This window comes from Vombatus ursinus, unplaced genomic scaffold, assembly GCF_900497805.2.
Source record: "Vombatus ursinus unplaced genomic scaffold, bare-nosed wombat genome assembly UNPS02014798.1, whole genome shotgun sequence".
Classification (NCBI taxonomy): domain Eukaryota; kingdom Metazoa; phylum Chordata; class Mammalia; order Diprotodontia; family Vombatidae; genus Vombatus; species Vombatus ursinus.
Genome location: NW_020954576.1, coordinates 24,804,116 through 24,820,552, shown reverse-complemented (window position 1 = coordinate 24,820,552; position 16,437 = coordinate 24,804,116). Strand labels below are relative to the sequence as shown.

The following is a 16,437-nucleotide window of genomic DNA, read 5'->3' as shown; positions in this document are numbered from 1 at the left end:
CCGAAGGCTAGCAAACTCTACACCTACAAGAAATAAACCTTTTCTTTATCCTAGGACACCTTTAAAAAAAATGGTAATATAGTTTTTAAAGTTCTATTTACGGCATGAACTTTGATATCTTAGTGGCCATCACATCTGTTTCATTTTATAGATGAAGAAACTGAGGCAGCATAGAGAGGTTGTGTCTCAGGCAGGATTTGATCCCAGATTTTCAATTCCAAGTCTGGTACCCTATCCATTATGCCACACGGCTTCTATGAAGTCATGATGCCTCTTGGATGAAAATAATGGAGTTGCTCCCCACTGGGCAGAGTTCTGCTTGCTGCTTGTAACTTACATTTGTTGTCATTAACACACCCCTGGATATTTGTGGTCCTTGCTCATAAACAGGTACATATGCTGCATCATCAAAAACAAAACAATGCTCAGAGCTAGCACTGAACAGGCACACATGACATAAGGTGGCATTTCTACTTTAATTTGACAGTGACCATTAGCCCTCAGGTGCATATTTTTAAATTCTAGGCACAAACTGTCAAGGTAAGAATTGTGAACATTGCTTTTCATTCACAACAGGACACATTCCCAGAACCAAATGTTGAAGAATTTATAATTTAGAAGACCCTCAACTCTAAGTAAATGAAGCTACTTACAGTTTTCACAAAACCAAATCATAAAAAAAAAAGATCAAAAGGGGGAATTAAAGACTACAAAAGAAAAAAAAAAGAACTAATTAGTATGAAATTAGCTTTTATTTTTACCTTAAAATAAATGTGCTTAACACTTTTTCCAAAATCAAAACTGAGGAACATTTAGAAAGAGTCGGAAGCACTTTATTTTCCTTTGAAATCTAATGATGTAAACATCACATTGTAATTTCCCTCTCTAAAAATCCCTCCCCCCATGCTTATTTTATGTAAAACCATTTTTCTTCCAACTTTTTCACACTTGTCAGTTACAGGAGATCTGTTATGCCCCAGGGGGTGCATGGAACTTGAGTGGGTGGGGAATCAAATCCCCAGAGACAAACAAAACCCAGAGACTTAGGCTTGGGAAAAAAATTCTTTTCAACATATGGCCATCTGTTTATATAAAATCCTTATGGAGAAGATTTAGTGAAGTTAAGAGTTGTCTGCAACTCAGCTCTTTTGATATTTCTGAAAGGGTCATTGATATTTAAGCCTACCAGGCAGCTCAATGCTACAGCAGAACTACAGGGGTCCAGCCTAAGCACTAGGCAAGTGCTATCTGTTCACCACAGAGAGGTCTTAAAGTTGAACCTCAATTTCAGTAGATACTTCAGATTTACCTGAGCAATATCATAGACAATGTATCTGGAGTGAGAGAGTCAAGGAAATAAAGGCTTTCAATGGTTAAATACACATGATCTCATCATTACCTTGTATACTCCCAAGAAGACTGTCTCCTTCCTTCTGAACAGTGCATGTGGGGTTCCCATAGCTGCTGACCTTTTCAAAGCTCAAGATGAACCCAAGAAAGGGTTCAAAGGCCAGGGAGGCCCAAGAGTCCCAGGAAGAGCTGCACATCACCTGCACCACCCACCTTTTCTCCTCCCCACCCCTGCTTTGATCTTGGTATGGGAACCATGATCTAGAAATGGGGCCCGTCATCAACCCACAAGGAAGGCAAGCCAGTTTACCAGAAGGAGTCGGCAGCCCCAAAGGAGGCAGTTAAGTACCAGGCCAATCAACCCACAGCCACCATCTTGAGCACTACCCCAATAATTCTGATCCTGATGGAGACAGCCCTGGGAATAGCAGCAACCTCCAGGCCACCACCTCAGCAGCCACAGCTACTGAAGACCTAGAAAGAAAATTCTTGCTATGTCAAACGTCAAACATGTCAAACACCATCAATTTATATGGTTCCCAGCAGAAGTAGTAGTGAAGATGGTGCGTTAATCTACTTTATCGTTATTTCTAAGGACAACGGGACCTTTCGTTTGACTTGTAGCTGAACCCTCCTATATGTGTTGTCTCCTTCATTTGAATGTGAGATTCTTGTGAACAGGAACTGTTTCCTCTTTTTAGTTTTGATAATAATAATACAAGTAACAACTGTGGTGAGTACTTTACAAATATGAATTTGATCCTCTTGCCACTCTGGGAGTAGGTATTATCCCTATTTTTCAGCTGAGAAAATTGAGGCAAACAGGTTAAGTGACTTGCCCAATGTCACACAACTACTAAGCGTCTGAGGCTGGATTCAAACCCAGGTCTTTCCACTCCAATTTTGGTGCTTTACCTGCTGTACCACTTAAGTGCTTGTTTATCTTCAGCCTTTAGCCCAATTACTTTACGCGTAAGTGCTTAATAAATGATCTCTTTTTTTCATTCAATACACTGTCCTTTACTGTGTGATACACACCTTGAAAGCAGAATTCTTAACCTATCCCAACATAAATCTGATGGTCATCCAATGTGTCTTCTCTTGCATTTTACATGAAACACATGGAGAAGGTTGGACTAGAGGCAAGTACACATCTAAATCTTTGGACTTACAATTAAGAGCGAATATGGTGGGAAGACTTGTATATAAATCACCGTGGAATAAAGTTTAACAGAACCAGGAAAACCTGTCTCCACCATGAGAGATGGAAGAATAATGCTCCCACCACAAGCAAACAATGTGTGACTGTAATAACCAGGCTTGGCACCGGAGAAGAGGTGAGAAGATGCACTGATCTCCCTTCTCTTCAGAAGGGAAGAACCACAGGTATGGAATGGCACCCCTTCTGCCACACTTGGTTCATTTTGCCACATGGTGCTTCTTCTCTTTCCCTTTTAAATGTTGTTACAAGGGATGGATTATTGGGTGTGTGCAAGAGGAGAGTGTCACATCTGAAAAGGGAGGTGATGTAAAAACAAAAGATATCAATACAAATGTAAAAGGAAAAAATTGGGGTGGGGGGGGCAGGATGACACTATCCCTGTCCCCACCCAAAGATCCTTTGGCCAACTTTGATTTATCATTTACCTGGGCTATACACTTGAACTACTAAGCTCCTAGAACAGTTCCTGAAGTGACAGAAAAATCACATAATACACAATTGGGGGGTATGGGAACAAGCTCCAGCCATTTTGAAAAGGTGGGGTTGAACACAAAGGCCAAGAAAGGATACTCGTTATATAGGAGACAGGTGTCACTAACACCAGAAGGAACCCCAGTTCCCAAGGGAATTTCCACACCATCAAGAGTGACACTGGCTGTCGGATCGGGCGCAGTTTTGCCCAAGCCTGAAAAAAAGAGAAACTGTGGTTTAAACTGTGGTATAAACATGTAGGCCCCAGGAAGAAAATTTCCACTTTTTTCAAACACAGGCATATGATAGGGGTAAGTGTGAATTATTATTATTGTTACTATTTAAAGGCTGGTCTATCTGTTTCCCAAATAAACATTATTTTCTCATCTGCTAATTCTACTTCACATCTTTTCCCCTTTGCTCTAGACTTGGAAATGAAGCCAGCATAGTCAGGTACAAGATCATTAACTTTTACATCTCTTTAGAAACCATCACTGGTTAAGCTCCTAACATTAAACACTCTAGATTGGCCTACTGCCTACTCCCCCCCCTCCAATTCCTAGGTAGTGCCCTTCATTTAGATCCATCCCTACCAAAGTGAGAAAAAGCAGGTACCCCAGGTTCCTGGGCACAGACCAGCCATGCAGCACACTTTCTTAATGAGTTAGACACAACGTATTATTTTCTACTAAATCAAAACTCAAATTCAAAATGGCAGCTTTTACAGGCTGGTATGGACAAATAGCTTGCATTTCTCTAGCACCACAGAGATAATCATAACTAACACTTCTACAGCATTTAATGGTTTAGGAGTACCCTTCCCCCATCACCCTATTGGGGGTGGGGACGTGCAGAAGAATTATTATTATTTTTATCCTGGGTTCTGTGATTTCATTGATGGGGAATTCCTCACGTGGAAACTCCCTCCACTAATGTGAGATATGGTCTAAAGCTTTGCTTGAGCATTCATGATTAAGTGATTTGCCCAGGGTGTGTTACAAAACCAGCATGGATCAGAGGCATATTTTGAACCTGAGTCCCTGAATTTAAGGGCCAAACCCCTCTCTCCCATACACCAGGCAATTTTTACAAATGAAGAAACTGACTCAGAGAGGTGGCAGGGTACCCAGAGTCACCCAGCTATCAGAGTTAGAAGCAGGATTTGAACCTAGGTCTCCTGATCACAAGTCTACAACTCTTCTACTAGCCCAGGCACACAGATTTCAGTAACCCTAAGCTACTTACCAATCTCCCCAAGCTATGGAACGCCTAGCAATAGGATCTGGCCTCACTGGCAAAACAGAAGCCTATTGTGTGGGTGGGCCTCAGTCAGAGCCAACAGCCCATGAAATGTTACCTTTGACACTGTGCTTGCCCTTGGGTAACTTGCTGATGTGGGATGCATGCTTCAGTTCATACCTATTCAAAAGAACACATAGAAAAAGGCATTTTTCAGTCTCTCTTCAGGTACATTGGCGCACCAAATATAAGGACACAGGCTGTCCCAAAAGTCTTAGGGCAGTTTTCAACCATTAAAGAGCTTACAGCTGCCTTAAGCTTATCCTGCCTTAGTAACCTTAACAAAATATGGGGACAATGTGGCCAGTTTGTTTAAAACAGGACAACTGCAGCAAAACTTGAAACTGGAAACACTGCTTATTCCACCCCCCTTAATTTAATTCAATAGTACTGATTAAATATGCCAAGTACTGTGCTATCAAGGACAAAAGAGAACAGCCCCTGGCTTCAAGGAGTTTCCATTCTAAGAGAGGTTAAGTTTCACCTTCCAGGCCAGAAGCAAACCTCAGCAGGGATTCCTACCACCTCCCCACCCTCAACTTTCTAGCTTTCCCTTAAGTGTGGTCCTTTGCATCAGAATATAAACTGCTTGAGGGCAAAGACTGTCTTTTGGCCGCTATCCCAGTAGTAAGTGCTTATGGGTCTGTTTGTTAAGAAAGGTTCTCTGGTTTGGAATAAATGATGGGAAATTTCTATAGTCTTTACCTATATGACAACAGCAACTTAAAAGAATTTTTTCTCCAACAATAAGCCCACCTAGTCTCAATGGCCCCAAATCAAAGTTACTTACATGTTTCCAAGAGCAACTTCTCCCAGGAGGATTAATCCTATTGGGTCTCCCTGTGATGTGTGGCAGTAATTGGCACTCTTGGAAACCATGTCAGCAAAATAGATTCCTTTACCAAACATGTAGCCAGTCTGTAAGGGTGGAAACCAAACAAAGATTTGAGAGACTATTTTGTACATAACAAGGTACCATACAGAACACAAATGATAAAACAAAAGCAAATCATAAGTAAGCTGAAAGCTTCTCAATGGAGTGCAGACTACAGGCCAATGATATAGCAATTTTGATTTAAAGGTGCTGGGTATAGTCTAAATTTGTACTGCTGACCCTACAGTGACCTGCAGGTCTCATTAACCATTCTGTACTCAACTGAATGGGGGTGGGGTCAAGAATTAGTTCTGGTCAGAGGTCACAGCCTCAGTGGGTATGTCCATAGGGCAACCAGTAGGTCAGGAATCTGTGAAGAAAAGCTAACGGATATTATGGATATTCAAGCTTGGGAAAGGGGATACTAATAGAAGCACAGGAAGGGGAGAGTCATGAGTTTGCTTCATCTAGACCAGTGGTTCTCAAAGTGTGGTCTGGGAGGTGGAAACTATTTTCATAATAATATAGCATTTATTAATAGATAACTATTAGATAGATACCTCCTGTAACTAACTGTCATTTCGAAAAGTTCTTTAAAGATATGAAGTCATTCTGAGACCAAAATGTTTGATAACCGCTTATCGAGACAGTAGTATAGCAGAAAGGATGCGGGATGTGACATTAACAGACAAGACTGAAGAAAGAATGTAGAGCCCGGAGCTCTTTGATTCCTGTTTCTCCTATGTCCCAACAATGTGTCACCTCGGGCAAGTCAGTGTAGTTAAACTTGCTGGGCCAGTTTTGTCAACTGTAAAATGACAAAGGTAGGACCAGACAGCCTCTAAGATCCTCCCCAACTCTAAATCTATGTTCCTAGCTGTGTTACTCCATGTTAGACTTATCTATAAAACGAAGGCAATCATACCATCTCATAGACTAGTGAGGAAGGTGCTCTGTAAATCACAGGGGCACTAAATAAACTTAAAGGACTGCCACACAGAAAAGGGACTGGATTTATTTTGTATTATTCCAGAGGCAACACCAGGACCCAGGGGAAGACAGATTTGGGTTCAATATAAATAGGAAAAATCATTAAGACTTGTTTAAAATGGAATGACACGCCCTGTTAAAAGGTGAGCTCCTTTTCACTGGACATGTTCAAGCAGAGGCTAGATAAACGTCTGTTAGATTACAGGATGGATTCTTGCACTGAAGGGATGCCCTGGCCACTATTTTCATATCTGTCCCCTCCCACTTTGAGCCAACTACTTGAGCTTTCTTTCAAACAAGGTCTCCTCCCTCTCTCACTGGGAGGTTCACTCGAAGGTACCTAAGGAGAAAAATGCAGCTGTGTACAACCTCTCCTACATACCACAGGGGCTTCAGGTGGGGCGATTCGAAGACCCTGAGAGAGTATCCCGGCAAAGTTGGTGGCCCTGGACCCATGCCACAGCAGCCGCCGGTTATGAAGCTGCTTGAAGGGCTTGTAGCGTTGGCTTTCCCCTTCACGCTCAATCTTGAAGATCTAAAAGCAGTATTTAACAAGAGAGAAAGGGATGAAATCCTGGCTGGTCACTCACTACTCAAGGAATGAAATGAACTTTTAGGAGCCAGGCTACTTCAAAAGCAAAGATCTCTCTTGGCTCTCTCCTTTTTCCCAAATCCAAAACAAAACACAAATTTTGTAGAGCCACTAAGAGAAACTTTTCTGTTTGCTGGACAAGAAGCTGTAGTAGTTTTCCCTCTGGAAGTCTTAAAATCCTTCCCAGAGATAACAGATGATCTCAAGTTCAAAGTCTACAAATTTCTACTATTTGTACAGTTACTTTCTAAACTTCTCACTTTTCTTCAGAGACTTGTTATTCAATGATAGAAAATAAAGAGAAAAAGTAGTTTTAAAAAAAGAAACACTGTTTTAGCTTTTTGATTAACTCTCTTGGTTTTGAATGGGGTGCCCAAATTTTTAATTTGAGAAAAAGCAAAATAAAAGGGTACTTTAAAACAAGCCCAATTTCTGTTCAACTTTAAAGATGGGCCATTTCCTAAAAATGCTGTTGGGTACAATATACTGTTCTGTCCCACCTGGGGGCTGAGCAAAGGAAGAAGTAGGATGGTTTCTTACATCAATAATTTCCAAGTCGTAGGCATTGTGAGTAGTAGCGTGTGTGTTCTTAACATACTGCCTGATGATGTCAGCTTCTTCTGAGTTCTGGTCAACCACCTGGAAGAGACTCACTGAATGAAGTGAAGGAAGGAACCCACCCACCCATTTAGGCCCAGGGCTGGTCAGAAACCTGATCAAAACAAGCTTAGAACAGTACTTCCTTGGGAAGTAGGCAAGTTTATTGCCCGGGGGGGTGGGGTGCAATGGGTGAAAAGGCACTGGCCGAGTAGTCTGGATTGCTAGGTTCTAGTCCAGCCCTGACACCCTAAGGATGTAATACCATCACGGCTCATTCCTCTTAGAAGAGTCCTGTGAAGAGGGCAGTACTACAGCTCAGTGTACGGACAAGAAAGATAATGCACAGGTCACGTTACTCGGTTCAAGGTCACAGCAAGTTTGGATTGGAGTAAAGATCAGAAATGAGCTCAGAGGGTCCCAGATTAAGAGCAGGAAGGGATCTCAGAAGCCACCGAGTTCAATTTCCTTCTTTTCAGACACAGAGATTGAAGCTCAATGAGCTTTAGTGACTTGCTCAATGTCACAGAGGTAATAAGTAGGAGGGATGTGAGACTGGAACCCAGGTCCTGACCAATGGCCAATGGTCTTTCTGGCTCTGTTTATAGCCTACCTAGTGCTGAATCACATGTCACTTTTAAGATTGTCTATACCTGCCATTTTATTTTTCAAAGAAAGAATGCTTTCAACTGGCAGGTTTGCTATACTTGCCATCTGAGGTGATAGAAGAAGCCACCAGATTTCCAAGGACATTTTTTCCCAGAGTTCTTAAAACTAGATGCAGGTATATGTCTTTTAGAAGTTAATCCACATCCAGACATCATGGACTGCTACAGCTAAGCTGAAATGAGTTAAGCCAATCATGTGCCCACAATAAATTCAGCACCAACACAGTGAGAGTGGGGCTGCCACACTACCAGGGGATGGTGTGGGTCAACCCTGGTCGGAGATGGAGGCAGTTAAATCTACTTATCCGCAGTGCCTCTGGGGTCCTAAGTATCTGTGGCAGGAAGATAGGGAGACCAAATTAAAAAAAAAAGACAAAAAGACAAAAAGACTTAAAACTGTTACTCTGGACCAAATAAAGCAAAAAACTCCCTTGAAATAGCTAGCACCTTAAAGATCCCTCTAAATCAGGAAATTCTGGGGCTCATGGGTCCCTTTGATAGTCTGGTGAAGCTTATGGACCCTTTCTCAAAATAATGTTTTTATTAAATAAACTAAATGAAGGAAATGCTAAGTTTCCTTTAGAAGTTAGTGAAAATATAGACATTTCCCCCTCCCCCCCAAGTTCACAAACCCCATGAAATCTATTCACGGACCTGGACTCCAGGTTACTCTAGGTTAATTATGGCTTGGGAGCTGAATCTGTAAAGAGAAACTATTTCTTCAACTGCTGAGACAGGTTAGGTTATGATACAGTCAAATGCCCAGTCCCTTTAGCAAAAGAAAGGGATACCTGTTACCTTAATATCAGTTTTAAGCTTCTCATAGTTAACATCAATGGGATCCTTGCTGCCATCTTCAGACCCGCCACGGAGTAGACTATAGGCCACCTCAATGTCCAGTAGGTTGTCTAGCATCTCTACTTTGGCCTGGAGAATCAAAAATGGGTCAGATGCTGAGTTTCCATCCAAACCTTGATAGGTGTGAAGGATAACTTATACGGCCTGACCTTGTCCTGCATGGTTAACAGTACGCTACAATTCCCCAAGGAAACATGCCGCATGCCTCAAGTTGATGGTATAAGAAGATGGGGAAGGAGAAGAACTTAAAAAAAAAAAAAGGGGTCACCACTTACATGGAACTAATTCTGGTCAATCAAGTCAGTCAGCAAGTACTAACTTACTTGCAGCTTACTCTGTGCCAGGCACTGTGCTAAGTGCTAGGGATACAAAGAAGGGTGAAAACAGTTCTTGCCTTCCAGAGGCTTATATTCTAAGGGGGGGGGGGGATAGCAGGCATATAGATAGGTATATATAAGGTTTATACAGAGTGGACAGAAAGTAATCTCAGAAGAGAATGTACTAACAGCTGGGGAGACCAATGAGATTGGAGTTAAATCTGATGAAAGCAAGGGAAGCTAAGAGGCAGAGCATTTGCAGAGCGGGGCACAGCCAAATGCAAAGGCATGGAGATGGGAAATAAGAATCTCATATGCAAAAAATGTTAAGCAGGCCAGCGTTGATGGACTGTAACATGTATTAAGAGAATAAAGGGGTAAGATAAAAGGTAGGAATAGCCAGATTATGAAGGGCTTGAGATGAGATGCCAAACGAGTTTTTCTATTTGATCCTGGAACAGGGAGTCACTGGGGTTTATTTAGTATGGATGTGTGTGACACGGTCAGATCCAGGCATTAATAAAATCATTTTGGCATCTGAGAGGTGAATAGATTGAAGAGGAGAGAGTTGAGGCAGGGAGAACAATCAGAAGGTGATTTCAACAAGCTCCTTGCAATTCCTGGCACACAGTAGGCACTTAAGGCTTTGCTCAGAGACTGGCACACAGTAGATGCTTAATAAATGCTTGCTAATTGGCTAGCCTTCTACTTGGAGGCAATGTTTTCCACATTATTGCTAGGCTAAAGAGATGGAGGAAGAAAGAAACATCTTTTCTCCTACTTGTGATTTCTGGTCTCCAGTGGATATGATTCATTCACATGCCCTATACCCAAGATATACTGCTTTTTTGGAAGATCAGTCTTGGAAGGCAAGAGAGCGAGACAAGCTCAACTCTCCCTTCAGCCAATTCTTTATGAGTAGGTGGAGTCTGATGTGCCAATAAGTAACTCCATCTACATCTTACTTCAGAAAGCATTTATCTAAGTGCTAAGACGTATCTGCAATGATACTTGAGAAGAAGTGATGGGTGGTGGGAGGCAGGGGAGGAGGGTGCCAAGGACTATGGGTTGGCAGCCTTCTCCAGCCTCCCTGCCCAGGAGTTCTCTTCCTTACCTGCACACAATCAATGTTGTTCAGGAGTGGGGGCTTCTTCATTCCAAAGTCATGGGGAATCAGGGTATAGAAGCGATTGGAGAGGTCCAGAATCTGAGAGTCGCTGCCACCCTGGGACACCACCTGCAGGAGAAGATATCAGAATGGGAGGTAACACATAGTTAAGAATGAGAAAGAGGAAGGGAGGTGATTATTAAGCACCCTCTGCTATATTTCTCTACCTCCCTGCTTGGAAGAATACAACATAAAAATATATTACTCCAGATGGGTCTAAGTGGAGGGCATGATGATTATGGAAAGTAGTTAGATTCTATGCAGAAACTAACTTTCCATGTATTGTATTACTGAGGACATTTGGGTTGTTTTTAGAACCAGTACTCAAGAAAGGAATTAACAGTACTATTAATGAATATGGAGGACTGGACATTTTTGTAAAAGTTGTGTCTGAAAGAAAAAAAGAATTAACAGCCAAATCCACTGCTCTCACATGCCCAGAAGGTACATTTTAAATGGCTTCTATTCAGTCTCTTCCTATCTTCTCACTCAGGGAATTGGTTGTCTAAAACAAGCCTTGTATTAATTACACTTGCAACCTGGCCCTCCTTTGACAGAGATCTGTTTGGTGGAATGTGTACCAACGTGTTCAATAAGTCTAGCTAAATGAATAAAAGCTGGGTCACCAGGGTGAGAACTGGGGGAAGAGACCCTCTGGCAGCCAAAGGTTCAGACCCCCAATGGGAAGACAGCACTATCCCTAGCATCAAGGAAAGGTACCATTGAGAGGAAACACTCTATCTCCAGTCTAAACACTAACTTGCAGGGAATCCTCTCCACCGATTACCAGAATCTTATCTCCCTAAAACGTCCCTGCTCTTTCCTGGGGCTGGATCCACTGAGATGGGCATAGATTCTCCTTTACAACTGTAAGAAAAAAAACCTATGCGTGGCCTGCTCACAACAGGAACCTGAGAGGAGATAAATTTTCCACATAGAGTTTGTGATCTAACTGCAAGCTGTATTTTCCACCTTTAGTTCAGCTCAATTCAATAGCCACCTACTAAGAACTTACCACATGCAAGGCACTGAGATACAAAGACAAAAAAATTAAAACAATGCCTGCCCTCAAGGAACTTCAGTTCTCCTGGAACATATAAAATGTACAGATAACTAAACATCAGGTAATTTAAAGGAGGAGAGAGAGCAGTAACAACTCGGGAGATCTGAAATTGATCCTTGAAGGAAAAGCAAAGTTCCAAGAAATAAAGAGTGAATTTGTTCTTTCTGAGGAATTAAGGAGTGAGGGGTAGTGGGTGGGAGAGAATGGAGACAGCTTGTGTGAATGCAGAGGTAGAAGAGGGAATGTCACATTCATTAAGAAGCCAGTAAGTAGTTCTGTTCGGCTGAATGCAGAGAGCATGAAGGCGGAGTAATATTTAGTTAAGTCTGGAATAGTAGGTGGGAGTCAGACTGTCACGGGTCTTAAATGCTAAACTGAGGGGAAGAACTAAATGTACTAAATTTTTGGAGCAGGGGGAGTGATATGGTCAGCTCTGTGTTTTAGGGATATATTATCTAGGATGTACTGAAGATGGACCAGAGAGGGGAGGGACTGGCATTATTACAGGAGACCAGGGGTGATGACGGCCTGAGCTAGGGGGGTTGAGTGAAATATGAGCAATGTAGACATGGTGGGAGGGAACAGATGAGTCACGGATGACTGTGGATACAAACTAGAAGGTAGTTGTGCCCTTAACAGAAACTGGGAAGTCTAGAAGAGGGGTAAGTTTAAGAGGTAAGATCATCAGTTGGCCTTGACAAGAAGGGACATCTTTTCCTCAGAGGCTTCCACAAAGGAGAAGAGAATGCGTGACTATATAGGAGAGTTTAAGATGCAGAACAGGAGGAATGCATGATGGATGGTAGCCATTTCTCACTAAAGTAGAAGGCAAGATCATAAACTGAGAGAGGGTGGGGTAGGCTGAGGAGAGAAAAGCTCTGGAATGATTTCGAATGGTGACAGAACGTCAAGAGAGGAAAATAAAAGGGCTTCTGAGTAGCCGTGAGAGCCTGGTTGAGATTAGTTAACATAAATTTGTAAATGATCCAGTTGGCATGGTTATGTGATTCCCTCCAATGGTATTTGATAGCACAGGAGTAGGAATAGGGTGGATGGCAACAGGGATCTAGGGCTGAGGATGGGAAGGACAAGGGAGAAAGGAATCCAAGAGTATAGACAAAGGCACAGTTGAACAGGCTAACTCTCAGGTCAAGCCTATGATGGGAGGTCTTCATTTTTATGGGCTGAGAAAATGAAAATCTCCAGAAAGTTTTTAACTTAAAAAAAAAAAAAAAAGGTTTACCAAATTTCTTAGGATTACCTTTCCTTTCCCTTGAATTTCATCCTAACAAACTCTCTTGAGATAAATTAACTGAGAAGATTGCTAAAAAGTTACTTACTACTCCCTTCCTGCTCCAAATTAAAGCCTGACTTCTATAAGGATTTGGCTCAACTGAAACCTTGAGTGACTAATAAAATGTTTCCTATGTCTTGGAGAAGTGAAAATGAATGAAAGGGGGAGAGGGAGTGTAGTGGTATGTGATGGTAACATGCTTCATGCTTACCTGCTGGACCTCGCTGAGGATTGAATATGCATTTTGGATCTGCCTCTTGCTCAGCTTTCCCAGTGGCATCTTCTGAAGGTCAATCTGATGAGACATTCACTCCATTAAAAGTGGGTTCCCTAAAATGCTAGGGAATAATACCAATAACTCTTAAGTGACACACCTCTGAGTTGAATTTCTAGTTGGAATGGAGATATAGATACTAAGACCCATATGTCTGACAGGATGTCTACCACCAGAAACAAAGAATATGGCCATAAACGCAATGCGTCAAATTTACAGAACTAGTCCTAAGGACTTCTGTAAAAAAAGGATATTGCTATTCATCATTTGCTTTAGGGGCTACTAAAAGTCTCCAGGGTGTCTGAAAAAAGTTACGATCATTGGAAAAGGACATAGAATAATTTTCATCAAATGTTAAATGTGGAGTCAACTAAATTGTGGCTCTTTCCTCAATGCCTCTGGAAGAAACCTGGTATTGAGGTTTTGTTTTACTTTTTAAATTGAGTTCGCCCTTCAAAATTGAGAAGCAATTATTTCACCCAGCTGTTATCTCTACCTCCTCCCCAATGAGAAGGAAAAACAAAACCACTGTCTTGATTTTTCTTGCAAAGTCAAGAAAAACAAATGTCTTATCCTGTAACTTGAGCCCGTAATTCTCTGCCAGAAGGTGGGTAATATGCATCTTTATCACTAAAATGGGGGAGATCTTAGAGCATGGTCAAGTCTGTGTGGATTAGCCTCTGTATGGTATAACTTCAAATCTATTTTACAGTCAGATACTATGGCTATAAGGTCAGAATTATGATCACAGAACTTAAAGAGTCTGAAGGTAGCTAAGATGTAGATTTAATATATTATTTTACATTCTAATTTTACAGGTGAGGAAACTGAGGTGCAGAGATGATCCAAAATCACATAGCTATGTGATCCAATGGCAATGTCAAGCATCCAATGAGAGGCACAGGCTGTCCGGGAAACCCCAGGAGAAGAGAGATGCTGCTCAGTTTCTACCTTGAAGCAAGGACAGACTCCTTTCTACTTGAGGGGAAAGGGTGGGAGCCAGGAAGAGAGCAATTCCTCTAACAAAAGTGACACTTTCAGTGCCATCTTGTAAATACCAGTCTCAATAAGATGACACACAAATCAGTTCAGTGTACTGGGAAGACATATCACTAAAGAAATTAAAGCCACCTTTTCTATTCAGTTGGCCTAAACTGCATTTTTTTTGGATGGGGGAAGGAAACAAATGTGTGATTGGCTATTCTCAAAGATGATCTAATCTGCAATTTAGACTTGTGATTCTCTTTAATAGCAAATAGACTAAGCACTTCCCCCATACAAACTGATCCATAGAAAGAGTAATGTTTTATTTCTGAAAGAAAAGAAAAAGGATGGGAGGGGACAGGGAAGGGAAATACGGAAAGAAGGAGAGAGAGATGGGGTAAAAAGGGAAGAAAGGGAATGAGGAACTCAGGTATGTCTCCAAGCAGCTTAAAACATCAGTCATCAATATAGTTTCATATTAAAACTCTGTGGGGAAATACATTAGCCTACACAGAAAAAGGATTCATAGTTACTGTCCACAGTAACTGTCCATAGGCAAGGAAAACTCCATTTTGCTTCAGGCTCTTTATCTAAAATGAAGGAATAACCAGCTTACTAATACAGGACTGAGTATGGACCTTGATTTCAGTGTAGAGGTAATTTCCAGACGAGGAAGCTCCCTTCAGCAAAACTTTCCCTTACAGCGTTAGAACTGCCCCATACACTAGGAGGGAAAGTGACCAATAAGGACTGGAGGCAGGCCGTGAACCCAGGTAAAGTCCCATCTTCTGTCCACTACTCCGGGCAGCCCGTTATACCATCCAACATTGTCAACAAACAGGCTGGCCAAAGTTAACAATATGCAACAACCTCGAATTCCACCATGGCCTTTTTCATGCTCTCCACGTCAAAGATCATCTTGATGAGGTTCTGAACTGGTTTGGGGAGTTTCGACTTGGTGCCCGCACTGACAGTCAGCTTCTTCACAGCCTCTTCATCCTGGGGCGGGGGGGGGGGGGGGGGGGGGAGGAATCAGATAAGAAAGCAGGGGAGGAAACAGGCCTCAATGCTTTGGGAACAGCAAACCAATAACATCTATCTACACTGGCAAAAATAATCCTGGCCTTCAAGGACATTATATTCTAATATTTACACTGTAATGATCACTATAGGTTTTGGACAAATGATTAAGGAGCAAGGAGAGAAAGGTCTAAGAAGGTCCTAATGGTACTGACCTGCAATTCTCAAGTGGCTTTCCCCCCATTCATCAGACCTTCAATTCTATTATTGTAGGGACCCCATGCCCCAATCAGGGTCATAGTAAGGAGCAACTGCACCAGTAGTTTGAAAAGTTTCAGAGTATTCATTGCTTGGAGGTGCTGAGAGGCTTTGTCCAAGCTCACATGGCCAAAAGAAAGAGTTTTTAATGAATGATTTAAAAAAGACAAGCATATTAAAAAAAAAACCAAAAACAAAAAGCCCTTAAGAAATACTAAGAGCTCGCCAGTAGAAATGGAGAGGTACAGAAGAATATTCAATCTTCAAACACTCTATTAAGGGAGAGACCCAAAACATCAATTTAAGATTTTCTTTCCTCTCTTTTTGGAAAGCAAGAGAACAAAAGCACTTTTAAGGCCTTGTGAACCAGGGATCGGCATTAGATTTAATTTATGACTCACAGCTAAGTCAGGGAATCTGGCAGACAGACTCCTTAGTTCTCTATGTGGACAGTGAACTGGGAAGCTGCTTTCTTCTAATTTGTAAAATGGGGTGGGCTATGCCTCATCGCCCACTTTGTTAGGAATGTAAGTCTATCCAATGATTTATTAAAGTATTACATTCTTGTCTTGGCTTTCCCTCCCATGTCTCTTCCTATAAAACTTTAAAGCAAAGACCTTCCTTCACTAGTTGGAGGAAGGGCATATTATTTCTGATGGAAGAGTGTTAGATGATTACCTGCCCATAGTCAATCTCCAGGGGGTAGAACTTCTTGGGATATTTAGTGAAGTTGCTGGAATGCCAGGAGTTGCCAGTTTTCTCCTCATATAACTTCAAAAAATGATCAATGGCATCTTCCCTGGATGACATCTGTTCTAGTTTATTGCTGCCAATCACAGTGCCCACTCGGCCCCAAGATCTAAATATCCAGTACCTGGAGTGAGGGGCAGGGAGAGACAAAAACAGTCAAAAGGCCTGAAATTTAGTTGCATGTACTTCTATGGAGAGGAGAAGACTTTTCAAAGAAACTTTAATACTAAACAGCAGCAACAACAAAAAACCCAAGGACAATTAAAAGTTTAGGAAAATTCACAAGCTCTTTACTCCCCCTAAAATGCTCTATCCAAGGTCAGCAGTAAGCTGTGTTTAGTGTGGGCTGCCAGCCTGAAGAGAGCATAAGGGAGTTAAATTTCCATTT

At 41.8% G+C, this 16,437-nt stretch overlaps 1 protein-coding gene across 1 annotated transcript in view; it reads right to left on the bottom strand.

Annotated features, from left to right (window-relative positions):
- Positions 1–811: 811 nt before the first annotated feature.
- LOC114049733 (poly [ADP-ribose] polymerase 1-like) overlaps positions 812–16,437 on the bottom strand; it is a 47,402-nt gene continuing 31,776 nt past the window's right edge. Inside the window, exons 13-23 of the mRNA XM_027871120.1 lie at positions 15,978–16,173; positions 14,892–15,020; positions 12,975–13,058; positions 10,353–10,475; positions 8,862–8,990; positions 7,339–7,437; positions 6,589–6,741; positions 5,133–5,260; positions 4,401–4,462; positions 3,143–3,257; positions 812–1,334 (exon numbers count right to left, since the gene is read on the bottom strand). Coding sequence (XP_027726921.1) covers positions 1,253–1,334; positions 3,143–3,257; positions 4,401–4,462; positions 5,133–5,260; positions 6,589–6,741; positions 7,339–7,437; positions 8,862–8,990; positions 10,353–10,475; positions 12,975–13,058; positions 14,892–15,020; positions 15,978–16,173 — 1,300 coding nt within the window. The 3' untranslated portion in view covers positions 812–1,252. The remainder of the gene's footprint in view (positions 1,335–3,142; positions 3,258–4,400; positions 4,463–5,132; positions 5,261–6,588; positions 6,742–7,338; positions 7,438–8,861; positions 8,991–10,352; positions 10,476–12,974; positions 13,059–14,891; positions 15,021–15,977; positions 16,174–16,437) is intronic.